This window comes from Scyliorhinus canicula, chromosome 4, assembly GCF_902713615.1.
Source record: "Scyliorhinus canicula chromosome 4, sScyCan1.1, whole genome shotgun sequence".
In the NCBI taxonomy this organism is placed as follows: domain Eukaryota; kingdom Metazoa; phylum Chordata; class Chondrichthyes; order Carcharhiniformes; family Scyliorhinidae; genus Scyliorhinus; species Scyliorhinus canicula.
The window spans coordinates 207,398,199-207,412,996 of record NC_052149.1 but is presented as its reverse complement, the minus strand read 5'-3'; the positions used below and the strand labels follow the sequence as shown (position 1 = coordinate 207,412,996).

Genomic DNA, 14,798 nt, shown 5'->3' with positions numbered 1-14,798 from the left:
TAACTGAGCCTTCATGTCTCATCCTAACATAAGCCTTCTTCTTCCTCTTGACAAGTGCTTCAACTTCCTTAGTAAACCACGTTCCCTTGCTCGACAACTTCCTCCCTGCCTGACAGGTACATACTTATCAAGGACATGCAGTAGCTGTTCCTTGAAAAAGCTCCACATTTCGATTGTACCTATCCCCTGCAGTTTCCTTCCCCATCCTATACATCCTAATCTTGCCGAATAGCATCATAATTGCCTTTCCCCCAGATATAATTCTTGCCTTGCGGTATATACCTATCCCTGCCCATTGCTAAAGTAAACATAACCGAGTTGTGATCACTATCACCAAAGTGCTCACCTACATCTAATCTAACACCTGGCCGGGTTCATTACCCAGTACCAAATCCCATGTTGCCTCGCCCCTTGTTGGCCTGTCTACATACTGTGTCAGAAAACCCTCCTGCACACACTGTACAAAAACTGACCCATCTATAGTACTCGAACTATAGTATTTCCAGTCAATATTTGGAAAGTTAAAGTCCCCCATAACAACTACCCTGTTACTCTTGCTCCTGTCGAGAATCACCTTGCAATCCTTCCTCTACAGAGGCACCATGCACCGGGTCTGTGAGGTCCCGGACAGGTGCCCAGTCGCCACCTGGAAGGACCATAACGTAAATGTCAGGGCGACCGTCACCTTGAAAGTGTCCTCCCCCAAACCCCCACAGTGCCAGGTGTGCCATCATTTGGCAGATATATGGCATGCCTCAATCAGCCGGATTCTTCAACAGCATGCCCGGTCTAGTAGGTCCTCGAATGGCATGCGGTGTCGGTGCACACGAGGGCTCATGTGGCGCCACCTTGGCACCTCCTCTTTCTCGGCCTGGTGGGCAGTTCGCTCTCCATCCTGGGTGGCTGTCACCTACCCCTCTGCTGCCTGCTCCACTGCTGCATGCTTCCTTCTCCTCTTCGAGCAGCTGCAGCTCATAAAGCTGCAGGGCATCCTTCAGGGCTGCGACAACTAGCAGGAAGGCCAGTACTGCTGGTTGTATTCCAATATCCATTGTCTGCAGGGGGTGAAAAGTCGACATGTTAGCATGGTGTGTATCTCCATGCCCAACCAGGTCCACTGGGCTACATGGTGGCCCCACTTGGCACTGTGGGATCTGCCCCCCCATGTCCCTTCCACCCTACCCATCCCTGCACCATTGGCCCCATTGGTGCCCAGCACCATGGGGGCCCCTGGCCCTGGCGTCCATCCTTAATGCCAGGCACTGCCGCCGCGAGGGACTATTGTGGGTGTTGACTTCGGTGGGCCGCTGGTGGGTGGGATGTAACAGGGGAGGTGGCATGCGGGCATGGGTGAGAGTTGGCACCCATACGGCCTGTGTCACTCTGAAGAATGAGGGGCCAAGGTGGGTGGTTAGTGGGTTGTGCAGCAAAATGTCCGCCATATTGGCAGTTCGTGCCCGGACATCGTCCCAGTCCCGTGGGGGAGTCACCCCGGCCTCTCGGCCTGTTCCCCCATCCCCCACTCCTCCAGCCCTGGCAGGCCCCCCCACTCCAGCCAGCATGGCCAGTGTCTGGGCTGGATGCCCGCATTCGCTCCTCTCTCCTACCTCCTCTCTCCCTGAGGCAGACACGATGCCCGTTTCAAGATTTATAAAAGCACAAGTGAACCGCACCATCAGGAACTCGCCCATCGTAAGGGGAGAATCACGTAGGCCCCGGGGAATACCGGTCAGGCCCGTTAATGACGCCACTGTCGAGGTGACGGTGAATCGTGATTTGCCGTCAAATCGGTACCTGCCACGATTTTGGCATCGGAACCGATTCTCCGCCCAATTGTCCTTCCTGATTTCAGCATTAGACAACCAAAGAATCCCACCATGGTTTTCCATTAGCGAATTCCAGCCAGGAAGTGAACCCGCGGTAAAGGTGACGGGCCCGGACGGATCCTTGGTCGTGCACTCAGAGCCTGCGCGGACCAGCTGGCAGAGGTATTCACAGACATCTTTAACCCTGTCCCTACTCTACTCCGAGGTCCCCACCTGCTTCAAGAAGACCACCATCATACCGGTACCAAGAAGAACCAGGCAACGTGCCTCAATGACTACCGTCCAGTGGCCCGGACTTCAGTCGGAATTAAGTGCTTCGAGAGGTTGATCATGAAGCGCATCACCTCCATGCTCCCAGAATGCCTTGACCACTTCAATTCGCATACCGCTGCAACCGGTACACAGCAGGATGCCATTCCCTGGCCCTACACTCATCCCTAGAGCATCTCTAAAACAAGGACTCCTACATCAAACTCCTATTTATTGACTACAGCTCCGCCTTCAACACCATAATCCCAGCCAAGCTCATATCAAAGCTCCAAAACCTAGGACTTGACCCTCCACTCTGCAACTGGATCCTCGATTTTCTGACCAACAGACCACAATCAGTAAGAATGTTCACCAACACCTCCTCCACAATAGTCCTCAATACCGGGGCCCCGCAAGGCTGCGTACTTAGCCCCCTACTCCTACTCTCTGTACACACATGACTGCGTGGCAAAACTTGGTTCCAACTCCATCTGCAAGTTTGCTGACGATACGACCATAGTGGGCCGGATCTCGAATAACAATGAGTCAGAATACAGGAGGGAGATAGAGAACCTAGTGGAGTGGTGTAACGACAACAATCTTTCCCTCAATGCTGGCAAAACTAAAGAGCTGGTCACTGACTTCAGGAAGCAAAGTACTGCACACACCCCTGTCAGCATCAATGGGCCGAGTTGGAGATGGTTAGCAGTTTCAAATTCCTAGGGGTGCACATCTCCAAAAATCTGTCCCTGGTCGACTCATGTCGACGCTATCACCAAGAAAGCACAACAGCACCTACACTTCCTCAGGAAACTAAGGAAATTCGGCATGTCCACACTAACCCTCACCAACTTTACAGATGCACCATAGAAAGCATCCTATCGGGCTGCATCACAGCCTGGTATGGCAACTGCTCGGCCCAGGACTGCAAGAAACTTCAGAGAGTCGTGAATATCGCCCAGTTCATAACAAGAAACTGCCTCCCATCCATGGACTCCATCTACACCTCCCGCTGCCTGGGGAAAGCGGTGCAGCATAATCAAAAGATCCCTCCCACCCGCTTACTCACTCTTCCAACTTCTTCATCGGGCAGGAGATACGAAGTCCTGAGAACACGCACAAACAGACTCAAAAACAGCTTCTTCCCCACTGTCACCAGACTCCTAAATTACCCTCTTATTGGACTGACCTCATTAACACTACACCCTGTATGCTTCATCCGTTGCTAGTGCTTATGTAGTTACATTGTATATCTTGTGTTGTCCTATTATGTTTTTCTTTATTCCCTTTTCTTCCCATGTACTTAATGATCTGTTGAGCAGCTTGCAGAAAAATACTTTTCACTGTACCTCGGTACACATGACAATAAACAAATCCAATCCAATCCAATTAGAATTTGATGACTAATATCTCAGCTCCGTTGCTGGATACAGCCGAAGGTATCTAACATCTGACTGCTACAATGGAAGCTGAGTCTTCTATCAAGCTCAACTTGTTATTGTGAAAGTCAGAAAGCTGTCACCATTGCTCCTGATATTGGTGTGGAAATGGGTGGAGCATGTGTGACAGCAGTCCAGCAATCTATCCTCACACATTTCTGTATTTTCTTCCTCCATGGGATGTGAATATTGCTGGCAAGGCCAGCATTTATTGCTTATCCTAACTACTCTGGCGAAGGAAGTGGTGAGTCACCTTCATGAACCATGACCAGTCTATCTGGTATAGGGTAGAGTACGATAGTGCTGTTAGGAAGTTACAGGATTTTTACCCAGCTACAGTTAAGACAAACTTTTAAGTCAAGGTGGTGTATGGCTTTGGAGGCAAACTTGTTGGTGCAGGTAGTCCCTTGTGTTTGCTGCCATTTTCCTTCTAGGTAAGTAGAGCTCATGGATTTGGAAGATACTGTTGAAAGACACTTGATATGTTGCTGCAGTATATCTTGCATATGGTACAAACATCTGCCACTATGCCTTGGTGGTGGATGACGTGCTGATCAAGCAGTCTGCTTTGTCCTGGATTGTGTCAAGCTTCCTCCGTGCTTTAGGAACCAAACTCATCCACTCATCCAGAAAAATGGAGAATATTCCACATAGTCCTGACTTGTCCTGTGTATAAGTTGGACAGACTTTGGGGAGTCCTGAGGTGAATAAGTAATTCAGGATTCCCAGTCTCTGACCTGCTCTTGTGTCCACAGTATTTAAATGGCTGGCCCAGTTAAATTTCTGGAAAATACTAACTGCCAGGGTGAGGATGCTGGGGGATTCAGCAATGGTCGTGAAATTGAATGACAAGAGGATAATTATATTCTCTTTTATTGAAGGTGGCCATGCCTGGTACTTGTGTGGCATGGACTTTACTTGCCACGTGTCACACCAAGCCTGAATGTTGTCCTAATCTTGCTGCATATGGACTTGTGCTTCTTCTGAGGAGTCATCAGTAAACACCATCACTTCTGACATTATGATGGAGAAAAGGATATTGATGGGGCAGCATGGTGGCAGAGTGTTTAGGGCTACTGCCACACAGCACTAGAGACCTGGGTTCAAATCTGATGTTGGATGACTGTGTGGAGTTTTCACTTTCTCTCCGTGTCTGTGTGAGTTTCCTCCGGGTGCTCCGATTTCCTCCCACAGTCCAAAGGTGTGCAGGGTAGGGGGATTGGCCATGATAAAATTGTCCTTAGTGTCACGGGATGTACAGGTGAGGTGGGGTTATGGGTATAGGGTGGGGTGAGTGGGTCCAGGTAGGGTGCTTTTTCAGAGGGTCAGTGCAAATTCAATGGACCGAATGGCCTCCTCTTCTGCACTGCAGAGATTCTATGAAGATGGTTAGATCTTGGAGACTACCCTGAGGATCTCCTGCAGTGATGTTCTGGGATGGACTTTTCCATGAAATTTGGATAGTTTGATTTATAAACTTAGTTTGGAATGCTTGTTTTTTGATGCTTTTTAATTTATTTCATCATTTTGGCAAAGAGAAATGTGCGATGGTCAGTCACATGGGAAGGAAAGATGTGTGACTGTTGGTGAATGGGATTGTGTCCAGATAATTATCACTAATGACAGTTGCATATTTGAAATACCACTTTAATGAAGGAAGTTAGATCCCATGTAAAAGGAAAGGGTTTCAATGAATTCCACAATTCACGTCCATCTAAATCAGGGAAAATATAATCCTCCATGACTGCCTTTTTCTCAGACTTATTCAATCCAATTGCAGATTTAATAACTATGTTTGCTCACAAGGAGAATAACTGTAATCCTGTGATCGACCAGAAAAATAATCATTTCAGGAAAACAATTTGATAAATAAAGTGTTGCATAACTGACCTGAACATCATGAATGACAGCTTTCACAATTCACAATTAAACTATTGCTGCAGACATCAGTCCAATTCGCGTTCACAAATTTGATTTGTATTCAAAAAATACACCACTAGTACAAGTTTATAATTTGCACCACTTGTAAAATAATATCTAAACATACTCCCAAAATTATGGAAAAAATTAGAATATTTCTTCCAAACCCAAAATTGTCAGCTACATGCCATCATCCACAAGTACAATGGCCAAATCTTCCATTCAGGCTTGGAACCCCTATTCCCGAATCTAATAAAATCAAAAAACTCTTCCTCCAGTTTTTCTGGGCATTTACGATCACGGAGAACTCAATCAGTGCAGGAAATCTTGACGGGAGTAACACAGTGAATCTGCTCAGAAGCCACACACCCTTTTTGGACGGCACCGTGTTTCGCACTGCTGTCTCACAGCACCAGGGACCCAGGTTCAATGCTGGCCTTGGGTGACTGTGTGGAGTTTGCACTTTCTTCCCATGTCTGCGTGGGTTTCATCCAACAGTCCAAAGGTGTGCAGGTTAGGTGGATTGGCCAAGCTAAAATTGCCCCTCAGTGTCTAAAAATGTGCTGTTAGGTGGGGTGAGCCCAGGTAGGGTGTTCTTTGAGTGGGTCGGTGCAGGCTCAATGGGCTAAATGGTCTCCTTCTTCACTGTAGGGATTCTGTTGCTCTAGTTTCTATACTCTAGTCAGAAAATTGTTTAAATGCCCTAAATATTCTTCCAAATGTTATGGACAGAGGTTAAATATATAAGGGGATTAGGTAGGTGAGGCGGGAGGGTGGCTAAGGTAAATGGGTAAAGAGGTAGGTTAAGGGGAAAGGTGGGTAAGGGAGTATGGTGACTAAGATTGGGTCAGGTCAGATCAATGGGATTGTCGGATGCTGAGGTCGAGTCAGGCAGGACAGTTTGGGGGATTCAGGAAAAGTTGGGTGATGAAGTTAAGTAAGGATGGTGTGGGGGAGTCCAGTTTTGAGGGGAGTGAGGGAGCGGAGTGGAGTTGGGAGTCAAGTGGGTAGTCATGGTGGTCAGTGTGAGTAATTGGAGGGTCAGTGTATAGTTACCCAGGCATTAGATTTTAATCTAACATTTCTGGATACTTATCCAGTTCAGCAAGTCAGATTGTCCGAAGTCTCTGACTCTAACTCAGGGTTGGAGATTTTCTCAGTGGATCGCAGGGAGCAGCAAAATTGCCCTTTTGAAATTCACACTTCATGGCCAATTCCCATGGAGTCATTGCGTTGGGACTGCCGAGGATTCCTCTCACCCCTAGCGTATCTGAGGGGTACCTCTGGGTTGGAATTCTTTGTTGTGTGTCCACCCCGCTAACGCTTATAGCGAGGACAAAAAGGTTTGGGCTCAGCCAATCTCCCATTCACTGCAGTGGGACCGGAGAATCCCGCTACCATCACCAGATGAGAATCCAGTCCCTGGTCTCCAATTATCTGGAGAGGGGATGATCTGTCCAATACTCCCTTTTCCTTACCATTTCAGTCAGACTAATTTTTTAATCCTCGTTTCCTCCTGCTCTCCAATATTGAGCTATTTAAAGGATAACTCTTTCTCCCAATTCCTGTCCTGACCCCTGTTGCTGATAATAAATCTCTTCTCCCTGTATCTATTTCCCATTTCATTCCAATGGTGGGAGTTTGGGTTCAAGTCAGTGAATGGTGTAGGAGTAACAGTTGGCAGGAATAGCTGACAGTATCAGCTGAAAGGAAGGCACAGGTTTGCTGATGCTCTTTGCTTCATGGTGTTTGACAAAACTGTTTCTCCTGGGAAAGTAACCAGAGGGAGGAGTCGAAAATATGGGCTGAATTTTCTCATCTCTTGCAGGCACTGAAGGCCACGGAAAACCACTGCAATACTTTGCCGAGAATAATCATGGACTAATCCAATGGAAGTCCATGGTCACCAATGCTCTCTTTGGACAAGGTACCTGAAGGACGATGTGGATTGCAGGCGTTAAAAGGGCAGCAATGGATCAAAAATGGGGTTGGTAGCCTATTACTCCAGTAATAAGAGTGATTAGACCAGTGATAATTTGAATAGAACTCGTCATTGAAAGACAATATCCTCCATTTGTTATTAGTGACATGCTCTTTTTAATGTTTAAATTGAGATTCCGAGGATTTTAAATTTAAGTTAGAACTGGGCAGAGGGTGTGCTGTGCACAGACCCAGCAGTTCCATGGGAGATGGGAGCTGATGAGGTCCAGTCAAGGTAAGTTTGCAGCTATTTCTGTTGGTTGCAGAGGAGCAGGTTTCCCCTTTGAGGTTCCTCAAAAATAATTTGAGCTGGTCACACCCTGGGACCCCACCCTCTGTGATTGTAGCCCAATTTCCATCATCTTTTCTGCAGACGGCCGGGCAGCATAATCAAAGACCGCTCCCACCCGGCTTACTCACTCTTCCAACTTCTTCCATCGGACTGGAGAGACAAAAGTCTGAGAACACGCACAAACAGATTGAAAAACAGCTTCTTCTCCGCTGTTACCAAACTCCTAAATGATCCACTTATGGACTGACCTGATTAATACTACACTCCTGTATGCTTCACCGGATGCCGGTGTCTATGTATTTATATTGTGTACCTTGTGTTGCCTAATTATGTATTTTATTTTCATGTACTAAATGAACTGTTTGAGCTGCTCGCAGAAAAGTACTTTTCACTGTACCTCAGTACACATGACAATAAACAAATCCAAATCCAATATTGGGAGCAACAATGGGATGGCCCATGGTCCCCCAGACTGCAATGACTGGATTTTAATGAGGTTAGCACCTCAGAATTGCAACCACTGCTTCATTGCGGTTCTGGGTGACTGACCGGCTGGCCAGCGGCAGTGCTCCCTTGGTCTGTTGTTCAAAAATCAAAATTAACTCCATAACACACTTTTAGCCCATCAGTGGCACAACGTTTTGCGTTCCACACAAGGACACTGGTGGTTCCAAATAAAAGTGAGAAAATGTCAGAAACATGAAGTGGTGCAGCATCCTGTTGATCTGAATGTTTGACAATGGTCCCTGAGTGTTTTCATTGCATCGATAAGTATATTTCAATTTCATAATAGTGTTAGTCTGTGATATCAAATTCAAAGAATCGATTCCTCGTGTTTCTTCTTTGAAACTGCTCTGAGGTCAGGACTGGGTTAAACTTCCTCCCCTTTACTGATCACCATATTCGTTGCTCCGGCTGTTCCATCTTTATAAAAATGGTACTGATTTCTGTTAGTGCTTCTACTTTTGAACCTGCAATCAGATTTAAAAAACATAATACATAATGTATATTAGCTGCACTTTTCCTGTCATGTTTCTCTTAGTAGATAAAGTCACTGAGTCTGTAGCAGTTTTAATTTAATCTGAGCAAAAATATGTAGGTCAGGTGATATGATAATAGCGTTTGCTATTGTACCAATGCCTGACCGTTCCACGGATTGCGAAGAATGTCAGGTAGGATGGCAAAGTAAACTTTGTACCTGTGATACGCACCTTTCAACAAGCTCAGATTGATCAGGAAAATCAATGTCACCTTAATTGACAGGCTGCACAAACAAAACCTGTCAATATTCAGCAATAAGTGTGCCAGTGGAGTGGAAACATGTTGGAATTAAGACACTAAGACGCATCAAGCTGGTATATGTTTAGGCTTATTTTCTTTGAAACGACAGTTCACATATTTTGAAAGAGATCGTGTAGAAATTCCTGACCGTTTCATTGTTTTTGAACTAGATCTGCTTCAGTTTACAACATTGAAGCCTATAGGTCAGGACATCAAAAATTCACTGCTAAATTTCTGTGGTGTGAGATAATCTGAAACACCAGTGGAAATAATGCCATTAACCTCAGGGTCCGTATGGTGTTGCCAACCCTGCAGTCTTCAAAAGCTAAACATTAAACTCGTGATGTGGAGATGCTGGCGTTGGACTGGGATGAGCACAGTAAGAAGTCTTACAACACCTGGTTAAAGTCCAACAGGTTTGTTTCAAATCACTAGCTTTCAAAGCACTGCTCCTTCACCTGAGGAAGGAGCAGTGCTCTGAAAGCTAGTGATTTGAAACAAACCTGTAGGACTTTAACCTGGTGTTGTAAGGCTTCTTATTAAACTCTTGATCACTGCTTCGAGCAACATGGATTAAAAATAATCGGGATATTAAAAAGAATGTAATTTTTAAATCATTTTCTTTGAATATTTTCCTGAATTAATTAGAAACATAGAAAATAGGAGCAGGAGGAGGCCATTCGGCCCTTCGTGCCTGCTCCACCATTCATTATGATCATGGTTGACCATCCAACTCAATTATAAAACTGACATTCATACAAGTGGGTCGGTTAGTTCAGTTGGCTGGATGACTGGTTTGTGATGCAGAGTAACGCCACCAGGGTTCAATTCCTGCACCGGTTGAGGTTAGTCATGATGGCCATGCCTTCTGAACCCTGCCCCTCACCCACTGCACCTACCTTTTCCTGGAAATTTTTTAAATCCCGCCTTCCTTGAACGTCAGATGCAGGCCCAGGTGAAAACTGCCTGAGGCCTTCAGTCAAACGCTGCCAGATCAGACGGAAGGAAGAGGTGGCTCCTTTTTTACGCACCACTTCTGGTAAATCAGGTGAGTGTAAAGGTTCTGGCACTGCCAAGCCAGGCAGAAGGTAAGTTTATCAGGTCGGTTCGAATTTGGGGTAGGGAAGGCGGCACAATGCCGCAGTGTTTAGCACTGCTGCCTCAAGGTGCCAAGGTCCTAGGATTCGATCCTGGCCTCAGGTCATTGTCCGTGTGGAGCTTGTACATTCATGGGACACACCCCCATAGCCCAAAGATATACAGGGTAGGTGGATTGGCCATGCTAAATTGCCCTTTAGTTGGAAAAAAAAAGAATTGGGTACTTTAAATTTATAGAAAAAAAGAATTAGGGGTAGGGGGTGGCAGGCACTCTTAGTAAGAGGGAGGGATAGTTGGGCACTCCGGGGGTGTGGATGGATGACAGACATTGCTAGGGGTGGGGGGAGCATATCAGCTAATCGGGGGTCGGGAGGTTGTTGCACACTCAGGGGTGAGGAGGCTGTCGGCTCATCAGGGTGTCAGGAGATTGCCGGCTATCATGGGCTGGGAGGGTGTTAGCTAGTAGGGTGTTAGGGAGATTGTCAGACAGTCTGGGGATGGGAGAGGAGCATGGTGCACACGACAGGGAGCACGGCTATTCAGCAGTGATCGGATCGGACTGGGCCTGGAGAGGGGTGGAGGTAGTTGGGAATTGGCGGAAGGCCCATGGGGGATGTAGGAAGCCCCATGGGGTGGGAGCGGTGGGGGCTGGTGTGAGTAGTCAGGGCGTAGGGAAGTCCTCCAGGAGTTTGGGGAGTGGCAGAAGTCTGTGCGTGGTCAGTGTGGGTCTGCACAATATTTATCCAGCAACTAAATAGGTTCTTCTAACTCTTTCAAGGCAACTATTGATGTAATACATTTTGAAACATCCCCAGTTTCAAGATGGTTTCCAATGCAGAGCAATGGCCCATGGGACATTTGAACTTCCCAGGCAATTGAGGTGCAACCGTTACAGGGATACCTCTGGATAGGATGGGCAGTGCAGGGTTCACCAGAATATCTGTGGGGTTATCCCCTCCTAATTTTAATGTCCTGGAGCTCCTAGGTTACAGTCCCAATGAAAACTTTGGTGGTTGATAGACTGGATGCATTGATTGGTTGGCAAATGTGACATAATGAAACCTTAAGGAATATATCAAACTGGAATTGTCATCCTGGTGACCTCTGTAAAGTGGGGTGTGAGTGGGTAGGGTGCATGAAAAGCCAAGGTTCTCCAGGGATCTCTTCTGGAAGATGCAGGTGTGGTATTCAAATGAGCCCCAAAAGTCAAATGTTCCAACAGCACTCATTGTCCTGGCCAATTAGCTCTAAAATTAAGGATGGCATCTAATACATTAATACTCTAACAGGAGTTACAATGAAGTGAAGGCACAGCTTACACACGATTAAATTTCTTCCCTTTAGATCCCCTCTTCACCCTCCTCCTGACCATCACCTTTCCTGGTGACACTGCTCCTCAACATTGTAATAGCTCCTATAGCAGAGCTCTGTTAGTATCTCTCTCCAAATGCCTCCAACTCTCTTTCCCTCCACCTCTATTTACTGTAGACATCTTCAACCAGGCTTTTGATCACCCTTTCCAACTCTTTCACAAACAACATGTATTTGCTCCATTTCTCCTCAGTGAAGCACCTTGGGACAGGATCTATATTAAAACCATTTTATAATTGTAAGTTGTTGAGAGCAGAAAACTGAAATAGACTGAATCAAGGGGTTAGATTTTTTACAGATTGTCAGAGCCCTGACATTGGGCAGCACGGTGGAAGTGTTAGCACTACTGCCTCACAGCAGCAGGGATCCGGTTCGATTCCGATGTTGGGTGACTGTCTGTTTGGAGTTTAGACATTCACCCCGTATCTGCGTGGGTTTCCTCCATGTACTCTGGTTTCCTCCCACAGTCCAAAGATGTGCAGGTTAGGTGGATTGGCCATGCTAAATTGCCCCTTAGTGTCCAAACATTATATGGGGTTATGGAGTTACATGGATAGGGCGGGGGCTCAGGTCGGGGGTTCTTTCGGAATGTCGGTGTGGACCCAATGGATCAAATGACCTCCTTCTACACTGTGGGGATTTTATGATTCCATGATTTTGTTCAATCTGGGCCAGGAACCTGGAAGTTTCTATGAAAGGGTGTCGCTTAGGATCTTCCCTGAGGCAGTCAATCAAGAAGCTACACCTGGAGGCCCAGCCAATTAAGGATGACAGACTGTTCAGTGACGTGTGAGGCCCAATCGTGGAACTGCTGCAAAGGTTGGCCAGCCCTGCTGGGGGAGATGGGCGCTGCTGAGCCAGGTCGGGGACTGTGAGCGCTGCTCATAATTGAGGTGTCTTCACTGGGGAACAGAGAAGAGCTACACTGAAGACTCCCGAAGCTGGGGAGGAGAAGAAGGAGAGGAAACATCTTTGCATGATTGGCCACATCTTCATTTGGAAACAGAAACAAAAACAGAAATTGCTGGAAAAACGCAGCAGGTCTGGCAGCATCTGCGGCGGGAGAAACAAGGGGCCCGATTCTCCCCCAAAATTAAAGTTAATTTGTGGCGGCGCGCCAAGCACTCTCACAGGACCCTCTTCCTTCGAGGACCCCCACCCAACCTCCCGGAGGGCCCTACTTACCTGCCCTGCACTCCACCATCCTTCAAATCCCCCCTCCATTTCATGGGCATGGCCCCCTTGCCCCTAATCTTTGGCAGTGCCACCCTGGCACTCAGGCACCCTTACACTGGCACCCAGGCTGTGTTCCTGCTGGCTTGGCAGTGCCATCCAGACACCTTGGCAATGCCAAGGTGCCCACGTTCCAGGGGGAGGGCCAGGAAGCCACCCTGCACCTATCCTGACCACCCTGGGGTCAAATGTGGGCCAGACGGAACGCCACGTGGAGGGTCTACGGTGCCTGGGAGACTCCCAGGTGCTATTCCGCCTGGTCCATCAGTACTGATCGGTACCCAGTTCCCTAGGGAGGCTGGAGAATCGAGGGAGGCTGGTGGATCCTATGCAGGTAGGTTGTAAGTAGGTTTACGACCTACTTCTGCGAGCCTCATTCGGTGCCACACACTTGGGGTGGGGTTACAATTCCAATGTCTCGCGAGACTTCGGATAATCTCAGGAGGCGCATTCAAGCGAGAGCCCCACGCGGCCAGAGATTCGCATTCACAGTTAACAGATTTAATTGCTGCGTAATGTTTAAGTGAGTGCGTGAAGAGGCCATTAAATCATAGTAGAGGCCGAAAACGAGAACCGCCGTGAAGCCGGCGAGTGAATAGCCATCTTCGGTCCCAGGTAAAGAGCCCCGGGGCACTGGGATTCCTGCCCTGGTCCTCGGAGGGGGAGTGGGGGAAGCCCCAGGGAAACAGCCACGGTCAGGATGGTCACCATAGGGGTGTAGGGGGGTGGTTTCGGAGCAGGGGGATGCGTGTCCACCCATGGCCTCGCCTGGACCGGGTGGGTGCTTCAGTGGCATCCCACCACCTGGATTGTGGACCCATTATGGGGGCAACCACAGCCTCAGCCCACCTGCCCCACGGACCCTCATAACCCCCACGGACTGCGGAGATCTCTGGCCGTGTGGTTGAAGGCTATTGCTAATTGGGAATTGACAATCGTAGTTAAGTGAGCACCTCACATTTCCCAAATAGATTTCCATGACCACGTGTCATGTAGCATGTGGGAGTTATGCCTCGCATCGCAATCAGACCGTGATGCCTGGAAATTCTGTCTGAGCACTGCAACACCACAGACGCAGTGGCCAACATCCAAACACCCATGGGCTGGCTCCAGAATTGGGGACATTTCCATGGTCAGAGGGTGCGTGTGTTCATCGGGGAGGGGACCAGTGGCCAGTCCAGGTAATGTTTCGTGCAGGTGTCTGGGATACAGGCTCTGGGGTGTTGTGGAGTCCATTGAGCAGGGGCTCCCTTTGCGGTTGGGGTGTGTTGGTAGGTCATGTCGAATGGCAGGGCATGGGGAGTGGGGGTACATGGAGCGATGAGGAACATGGGTCTTGGAATGGTCGACACCGCTAGTTGTCAGTCTCCAACTCTCTCCTAATTCCTTACAGATATTACACGCTATGGACGCTATCTTGGACCCTGCGGAACCTGCCCTCGTGGTGCTGCTGGGACACCAGATAGCCAGATGCTGGAGGAGGCAGTGGCAGCAGAGTTGACAGATGCTCGAGGCAGTGGACCTTGTATCGGGACCCCACCCATCAGCCCAGGAAGTGAGGGCCAGCGACAGCTCAAGATGTACAGGTTTTGTGGTCTTTTGAACAGATGATGAACATTGTGTGCCACAGGAGGCTCCGCCTCAACAAGGAGACGGTACGGCATCAGTATCATGTCCTTGCAGATTTGGCACCACATGGAGGAGGAAACCCTCTGTCAGTGACCATCGTGGTCAGGCAGCCCTGAACGAGTAGGCCTCAGGATCATTCCCGGGCTCGAGCGGGGACTTGTTTGGCATCTCACAAGCTGCAGCCCACAAGTGCATCCATGAGGTCACGGATTCCCAGTCTGCCCATGCAGAAAACTACATAAACTTTGACATGAACCAGGCCCAACAAGATGCCTGGGCAGCAGGAATCTCTCATCAACGGGATGCCCCAGGTCCAGGGGCTAGAAGATGGCAAGCATGTCGCCTTGCACTCACCAGGCTGTCAGGAACTGCCCTACATCAACAGGAAGTGCTTCCACTCCCTGAACATCGAGCTCATGTGCGATCACCACATGAATATCATTCACCTGTGCGTGCTTCCCAGGAAGTGTGTACGACAGC

At 48.3% G+C, this 14,798-nt stretch overlaps 1 protein-coding gene across 3 annotated transcripts in view; it reads right to left on the bottom strand.

Annotated features, from left to right (window-relative positions):
- Positions 1-8,019: 8,019 nt before the first annotated feature.
- LOC119965338 (solute carrier family 22 member 5-like) overlaps positions 8,020-14,798 on the bottom strand; it is a 146,454-nt gene continuing 139,675 nt past the window's right edge. For all 3 annotated transcript variants that reach the window (XM_038795966.1, XM_038795964.1, XM_038795963.1), the window contains one exon: positions 8,020-8,677. In XM_038795966.1, coding sequence (XP_038651894.1) covers positions 8,601-8,677 — 77 coding nt within the window. In that variant the 3' untranslated portion in view covers positions 8,020-8,600. The remainder of the gene's footprint in view (positions 8,678-14,798) is intronic.